The following is a 9,170-nucleotide window of genomic DNA, read 5'->3' on the forward strand; positions in this document are numbered from 1 at the left end:
TTGTATAAATCACCTCTTCAAAGATGCATTCACGTACATCTTAGCCACATCCCTCAATGAAAGTTGCACCAAGCTCTTCGTGGCTGGAGAAAACTGGTTGTCCTCTAAAACCTAAACACTTTGCAGATAAGCTGTTAGGAATATTTATAAGAGTAAATTACAAGTTTTGTCCTTTATATTTACACCAAATTGTAGGCGTTGTCCTTTAGCGCAAAAGTTGACAAGTTTTGTACTTAATGTTACAAAATCTTACATGTTATGTCTTTAAGCCAAACCCAGTTAGATTTTTTGGTTAAGTTTGGTCATGTGCCTTACACTTGAGGGCATTTTTGTTATTTCATTTTCAGGGACTATTTTTGTGTAAATAACATATATGTAGGGAGTATTGTGTAATATATATATATATATATATATATATATATATATATATATATAGTAAGGTTAACATACAAAAAGCCTTATCATACATCACGTAGGAGACAATGGTAATCGTTGGATCAGGTGTATAATCACGCATGGGACCACATAATCACACATGGGACCACATAATCACGCATGGGACTATAATCACGCACGTTCTATGATAATAACGCACGTTATATTTTTTGTCATGTATGTTAATGTAGGTTAAGCCTTGAAGTACATTATACTTTCTCTATATATATATATATATATAAAAGTTATATGCAATTTTTACAATTATCATCTTTATCTCTCCTCTCTCTTTTCCTTTCTACCCCAACCGACCACCACAACCACCATCAACTCTATTTCTCAGCACTCCTCTAAGCTCCCACATGATTGTAAAAATTGCATATAACTTATATATATATATATATATATATATATATATATAAAAGAGAGGGGAGAGATAAAGATGATAATTGTAAAAATTGCATATAACTTTTATATATATATATATAGGGTAGGGTTCCAGCGTGAACAACCTCCTAAGAGTGAACTACGTGAACAGATATGGACCATTGATTTCCTTTTTAGTTGTTAAGGGTAGGATTGTAATTATATAAAAAATTAGATTTAAATCATTATTTTAATAATTGAATTAAGTTACATCTTTCCTAATTTAAATTCATTATACACATTATGTTTATTTATTAATAAGATAATTATCAAAACAAACAACAAATCACCAGATTTCAATTTTAATTTTTATTTCAGATTTCACCACCAGAATTCAAATTTTGATTTTTAAGATCCACGTAACCTTCATATTTCAATGGTATACACATGTGCACTTGGATATAAATAGAACAGTACACATGTGTACTCAGCATCGTACATATGTGTACAGTAATTCACAGGTGTACATCAACATTCAATAAAAAAAATTCTGAGATATCACAAAAACAGACGATATACATATGTGTACATCGCATTAAAAAGTGGGCAAAATCAGAATACACATGTGTACATCGCATTTAAACAAATAATTATTTTAATAATTGAATTAAGTTGCATCTTTCCTAATCCTTGATTTGATTTGTGAGAGATTTATGCAATCAATTTAAGAGGATAATTGATTACTTGATTTGTGAGAGATTTATGCAATCAATTTAAGATTGAAATTACACATATACCCTTTTTGTATTTAATTAAATGAAAAAAAATTAACCAAATAATTACCATCATGCCACTCACTTTAATCTCAAGATCATAAAAATCAAGGGACCAGATCAGTTCACGCAGTTCACTCTTGAGATTTTGTTCACGTTTAAACCTAATCATATATATATATATATATATATATATATATATATATATATATATATATTACACAATACTCCCTACATATATGTTATTTACACAAAAATAGTCCCTGAAAATGAAATGACAAAAATGCTCTCATGTGCAAGGCATATGACCAAACTTAACCAAAAAATCTAACTGGGTTTGACCTAAAGGACATAACGTGTAAGATTTTGTAACATTAAGTACAAAACTTGTCAACGTTTGCGCTAAAGAACAGCGCCTGCAATTTGGTGTAAACATAAAGGACAAAAGTTGGAATTTACTCAATTTATAATTAACATGTTTTAAGGAGGAGATAAAGACACCTCAACTACTAAAAATTGACTTCGTCAAATTGATTGACTAAGATTAAAAATTAAAAGGGTACATATGCTAATGGCCCAATGAAAACAAGACTAAAATGATACAGACACCAATTAATGAAAACAGCTAATTCAATTAATCGAGGATGTAAAGATCAAAAGAGTAAGTGAAAAAGATACAAATGACTATAACATTAATGTAACATAATATATTACACTAATATATCTAATCTAGGATACATGCAGCATTTCTTTTCTTTTTTTTTCTCGGTCTTATATGTTTCATCTCTTTCAATTTCCTCTGAGGCTCCGAAAGGCGGTTTTTTTTTTCAGAAACCAATGTCGATTGAAAAAATATGAACACTATATGATGGAGTGAGAATTAATTGAAAAGGAGTAATAAGTTAATCTTTGTGACGATGATAATTGGTCACTCCATTTACGTCATATTTATTATATGTATTTTTATATCAACGATTAGAACATAATAGCCTAGCGGATTATAAAATGGTAACGTGCAATTTTCATGTTTTGAAGTTGCCGGATATAACTATGATATTCCAACAACAACAAGATGTCGTTCTCATTCTATAATATTACTCTGGAAATTTTGTGAAAATAAGAATTTTCACAAATATATGAAATGCATTTTTCCTAATTTTGTACTAGAAATAAATATAAGAAACAAAGGAGATTTCATATATTTATTTGTGTGTTTGTGTTCTTTTAAAATAGCATTTTTCCTGAATGCTTCTTATTACAGTTTCTACAGAAAGGTTGTGCAAAGGACCGTCCAATTTCTTTCCTTTTATAGGAATTATCAGAGCGGAATTCTTTATAAGATCAACCATAGGTTGTGTCTTTCTTTTGTTTGAGAAATGAAGTTTTGACAAAAATATCATTGTCTCTATTGATACTATGACTAGGTTCGATGTGATGAGTATGCTTACAGCTTATAGTAATATTGTTGAAAAGAAAGATATTTAGTTATCATGTGGTAATGGAATAGAGCATTCTAAAGGAATGTAACTCATTTCAAATATAACAATTTTCATTCATTAGTAAGGGGGTGTTTTTTTTTTTTTTCATTTCTTCCAGGAATGGAAAGAAATATATTATTATTATTATTATTTAAATTTATCTTATATTTATATTTATATTAATACTAATATTAATATATATCAAAATTTTATTATTATTTTTTTACCACTATTATTATTATTATTATTATTATTATTATTATTATTATTATTGAAGCAATTATATTTTTTTCATTTTTAATACAATTGTATTTTGTTACTTCATCTTTTTTTGCTTATCAAAATGTATAAAGTAATGATTCATTTTATTCACATATGAATAACCAAACATCACCATGAAATGAAATGATTCATTTTATTTCGTTGTCCATTCCATTATCTTGTTCATTCCATTTTCTCATCCATTCTATTACCTCATATCAAACAGACACTTAGGTTCTAATTAATTTCACTTTAGTTCGCAGGCTAGTCTTGCACGAATGCAACGAGAACTCAAATTCAAATTGAGGAAAGAACTGTGGTTGCTAAAGATAGATATTATCTCAAAATTTTAATGAAGAAATTTTAAATAATATGGTTAGTAAAGTTGGCCATGCATGAAGCATGCACACGGTGGAAATGTCAAAATCCTCGAAGTCTCAAACATGGCGGCAGGTGGAGTGTTTCTCGGTTAGGCTATAGGGTGTGGTCATGACCCACATGATCACCATGATCCTCCATATTAGTGTCATGTCATCTATCTTTAATCCACCATCCAAAACCACGATCCTAAGGGGTGGTCATGACCAAAACCACTAGCCCCTTATTTATTTTAATTTATCTTTGTCTAAAGAAAAAAAAAGGAAATGATTTCTTGAAAAATGGAAAGGAGGACCATGGTTACCCTGGTTTAATCCATGCAAACCATGGTCGATCAAGCAAGGGGGTGGTGTAGTCTTCCATTAATGTTCCTAGGTGACGAATCACGTACCCCAACTATGACCCCCACACCCTTTAGCCTTAGCATATTTCTGCATGGTGTTATTGTGGGAGGTCGTGAATACATACATTGTAGTCGTGTTTAACAAGCCTGTGTCGTTTTATTCATGTAATTAAATTGATTACCTTTAGCGTGTTAAATGTATAGGTGGTGTAACCCGCTTATTAAATATGTTCGTGTAAGTATTTTTAAGAGAAATACACATTTATGGTTTTACACCTGTCATGTCGTGTTTGACCATGTGACACAACTTGAAATGTTTTGCCACATCTAGTATATTTATGTTTCTTATTTTTGTTTTGAAAGGGAATTATTATATCACGTATGGATTAGTAGGTGGCCCTACATTGATTTATTGTTACAAGTGATCTCCCCATAAATTTAATATGGTGATCATGTTGTTTGTTAGTGTCATCAATATATAACTAGCTTTCTTAATAAACTAATGAATTGTTCAATTAAAAGTGTCAAAATATGATTAAATGTGACAGGAGATGAATAAGTTCATTTTTTTTTTTGACGATGCTGATTAAGGTTATATCTAACACTGTCACGTATTTTTATACATATTGAAGTTGGGCACATGATACCGTGTAGTCTAGCTAGCAAGTAATTATAAAATGGCAACATGTAATTATTAACATGTTTTGAGCCGGAGATAATGCTCAGACTACAATTAAGTTGAAGTGTTCAGTTTCAGTTTGTTAAGTCTACTACGAACAACTTTTAATTGTTAAATGTGTACGTAAGTAACATATTATAAAGCCTCTTGAGCAAATGATCGATAGCCTAGCTATTCATTAAATAGTAACGTGTTGGCCAGGGATAAGGTACCTTCCTTCATTCTCCTTTTTCTTTTCATTTTCAATTTCATCATTCTTTCGTCTTCGATACGTTTCCTCAGCTCTCCATTTCGTTTTCGTGTCGTTTCCGCTGAGTATGTTATAGATCCATTCCAGAATCTTTTGTGAAAAAAAAAAACCTAAACGTCGACGTCGGAAGTGCTCGACGATGAGGAACATCTCAGAATAGTGTGCAAGGTTCATTGGTTCTCATTCCTTGTGTGAGCCTCGTCGATACCTTTCTCCCTATTCAGTTTTGTCGTTTCATCCATTCGCCTTTCGAGCCGGTTGGATCCATTCGTAGTTTTCTGTCTTTTTTCTTTGGTTTTCTTGTTTTTACCCGGTTTCTTGATTGCTTAGTAGGTCTGATATCGGTCGTGGCTGTCGTCGATAGTTTAGCTTGATCGGTTCGAATTCTATTAACCTTTTAAAGTTCCATGGTTTCGTTTTTCTTTTTGTCGGTTATGAGTCGTGGAAGGAGGGGGCCGGCGACGGAGGTGTGGCAGCAGGTTCCGGAGAGAAGAAGAGACATGGATGGACAGAAGGAAGATAACAGACAGACGCAACAGATTACAAAATTTTACGTAGCAAACATCCCAGAGAAGTGTTCGGTTGAGGATATCAAGAGTGCTCTTAAGGAGTATGGAACCATAGATGGTGTTTATGTGGCTAGAAAAATCAATAAGTATGGCCAGAGATTTGCATTCGTAAATTTTGTGGTAGTTAATAATAAACATGATATGGAAACAAGGATGAGGAACATAAAGATTGGAGATGAGAGACTGTTCATTACTATTGGGAAATTCGTTGATGGTAAGATTTTGGGTAAGGAGGTTAAAGTTAATGATGTTCACCATAAGATAGATGGGGAGATTGGTGACCGTAATAAATTAGATGGGGAAAATAAAAAACCAAATGAAGAAAAAGTGGCTTCAAATGAGAACGGTGGTGGTAGTATGCATGGCTATGGGGGAAGGTCGTTCCGTGATACGTTAATCAATAAACAACCAGACGTAGACATTACAGTTGATCCTGAAATCAATGCTTTTTCTATATGGTGTGACAGAGCGGTTATTGGTCGGGCGAAGGATTTTCAGAGACTGATTAATCTCCAAAACTGGGTTCTGGAGAGGTTACTGAATGGCGTAGGGATTAAATATGTGGGCGGTCTTTCCGTTATGTTGGTTTTTGATAATGAATTAGAGGCGGCATTGTTTTTATCAGATGAGGCGAAGTGGAAGGAGTCGTTTTCTAAGGTGGCGGTGTGGAAAGGACAGGTTTTGGTCAATGAAAGGATCGCCTGGTTAAAGATTTTTGGGGTTCCAACATGTATTGCTGATAATGCTGTTTTTAATCAAATTGGAGCTAAATTTGGTCCGATTATGCAGCCGGCACAATTAACTGACGAAGACGGGGATTTGTCTTACGTGTGCATTGGAGTCCTTGTGGGCGAAGTAAACCGAATTAATCAAATGGTGTCTATCCGGTGGCATGATAAAATGTTTAGAGCGAGGGTGGAAGAAGAACAGAACGATTGGATTCCGGATTGTTTAATTGATGAGGAAGATGTATCTGAGGAGTCGGGTTCGATGGAAGTACGATCGGTTGCAGATGATGATGATTCAGGTGACCGGAATATGGTTACCGGTGAGGATGTTCCGTCGTAGCCAGCGTAGGATGTCGGTCACGATCTAAATGAGGAAACTGTGGTCATAAAGGAAGGTAATTTTGCTTTTAATGGTGATTCGTTAGAAAATACGAAACAAGGAGAATATGATAAGTTTTTTCAATTTGGTCTCAATAACTTCAATGGTAAGTCAAAGGAAGGAATGGGGCCTAGGAAATTTAAAAAAAAAAAAAAAGGCAGTTAGGCAGAGAAATTCGGTGTCTCCTCAGTAGGTTGAAAGGCCCAAAAAAAGAGCCCGTAATGGGGATCCTTTTGGTTTAAATAAGTTATTGGGCTTGGTGGATAGTGGGCCTGAAAATTCTGATGGGTCTATGGAGGAGAATGTAAGCTGTCCAGTAGAGTTTGTTACTCCTGATTTAAACGATAAAGTGAATTCGGCAACCACAGAGCACTTACAATTGAATCAACTTGATAATGAAGAGAATGAAGAGGTGGTTGAATCCGGTCAGCAAACACAACAACAATTCCAGGTCGACAGAAGTTCAGGGGATCCGATTGGAGTGGAGACGAACAACACTATAGAAGTAGGAGCAAAGTTGGGAGCTTCTAATATTGGGGATTTTCGAGAACAAATTGCAATGTCAATTCGACGAGAAGGGTATCAATCAGGTAACTCATGAATTTTGTGTCTTTGAATGTTCGTGGTTTGGGGGTGGTGGGTAAAGATGTTTGGTTCAGGGAGATTAGAAAAAATCAAGAGGTGGGGTTTGTCATGTTTCAAGAATCGCTATGTTCGACTGTCTCGGAGAGGGAGTTGGGTGGTTTTTGGGGCTGAGGGGAGTTTGATTTTGATTATGTTAATCCGTATGGTAGATCGGGGGGTATAATTAGTATGTCGGATAAAAAGGTTTTTGAAGCATTAAGTTCTGTTAAAAATAGAGCTTTTTTGCTAGTTAGTGGTTTTTTGAAAGGCTTAGCAATTGAATGTAATGTTCTAAACATATATGCTCCGCAACGTGATATGGAGAAACGTCAATTGTGGGCTGAAATTTTAGAGGTTATGCAAACTAAAGTGGTTTATGGATAGTTGCTGGGGATTTTAATTCGGTTCGCTCGGAAGTTGAAAGAAGAAACTCTAATTTTAATCAAAATGCTGCGAAAGATTTTAATATGTTCATTGAAGAAGCATGATTACATGAATTTAGTTTGAAAGGTAGTAAGTTTACTTTTGCGGCAGGTAATAAGATGAGTCGTATAGATAGAATTTTTGTTTGCTGGGAGTTTTTTAATAGGTGGCCAACAGCAGAGTATAGAACGCTCCAAAAAGGTATACCAGATCATAGGCCAATAATGTTGAAGACTGTGTCGTTTAATTTTGGTCCGAAACCTTTTAAGTTTTTTTAATTCGTGGTTAGAGAGAAAGGACTTTGAGGTGTTGGTTAAAAATACTTGTGAAGAATTTAATGAATGTGGTTACCCAGATGTGGTCCTTATGAATAAATTTAAGGCGTTGAGGAAAGCTATTACTAGGTGGAAGGATGATGTTCAAAATAAAGAAATGGAAGAAGAGAAGATTTTAAGAGGGGAACTTGAGCAGTTAGACAAGTTAGTGGAGGACAGAGATCTATCGGAGGAGGAGAATTGGGTTTGGGTTGAATGCATGAAACGAGTTAAGGAAATTGAAGACTATAAATATAGGGATTTGAAACAAAAATCTAGATGTAGGTGGGCGATGTATGGTGATGATAATACAAAGTTCTTCCACGGGCTCATAAACAAGAGGAAAGCGAGTAATTCAATTTCTGGTTTATTGATTAATGGGGAGTGGGAGTCTAGGCCTTCGATTGTTAAAAAAAGAGGTGTTTCAATTTTTTAGAAGGAAGTTTGTGGAGGGGTGTAGATTGAGGCCGCATTTATTTTGTCACGGTATGAAGGAGTTATCGGAGGAAGAGGCGGAGGGCATTAGTAGTCCGTTTACGGAGAAGGAAATTAAAGAGGCAGTGTTTTGGTGCGGGGATGATAAAGCTCCGGGTCCCGATGGTTTTAATTTTAAATTTATTAAACGATTCTGGAGTTGTTTTTCAGGTAATTTTTTGGAGATCTTGCAAAGATTTTATGAGACGGGAACTATAAGTCCGGGCGTGGGGTCGTCTTTCATAACCCTGGTTCCAAAATCGATGGCGCCAATTGACTTGACAGAGTACAGACCGATTAATCTTATTGGTGTGGTGAGTAAGGTTATATCTAAGGTGCTTGCTAACCGATTGAAGATGGTGACGGGGAAGATAACAGAAGATACGCAAAGTGCATTTCTTACAGGAATATTCATTCTCGATGGGCCTCTTGTGATTAATGAGATAACTAATTGGGCTAAGCGACTGGGGAAAAATATTTTTATGATGCAGATTGATTTTGAAAAGGCCTATGACAATGTACACTGGGAATTTTTGCTTGACATTCTACACCAGAAAGGCTTCCCGTCTATTTGGTGTGATTGGATCCGTGGTATTCTGACTTCGGCTAAATCATCAGTTTTGGTTAACGGTTCGCCAACTTTCCAGTTTGATTGTGAAAAGGGGATCAGACAGGGGAACCCGCTTTCGCCTTTCT

At 34.7% G+C, this 9,170-nt stretch overlaps 1 protein-coding gene across 1 annotated transcript; it reads left to right on the forward strand.

Annotated features, from left to right (window-relative positions):
* Positions 1-5,370: 5,370 nt before the first annotated feature.
* Positions 5,371-6,600, forward strand: LOC110888854. The gene has a single exon (XM_022136356.1). The coding sequence runs from the start codon at positions 5,371-5,373 to the stop codon at positions 6,598-6,600; it is 1,230 nt and encodes a 409-aa protein (XP_021992048.1).
* Positions 6,601-9,170: the final 2,570 nt, after the last annotated feature.

Source organism: Helianthus annuus, chromosome 11 (genome assembly GCF_002127325.2).
Source record: "Helianthus annuus cultivar XRQ/B chromosome 11, HanXRQr2.0-SUNRISE, whole genome shotgun sequence".
NCBI classification, from domain to species: Eukaryota; Viridiplantae; Streptophyta; class Magnoliopsida; order Asterales; family Asteraceae; genus Helianthus; species Helianthus annuus.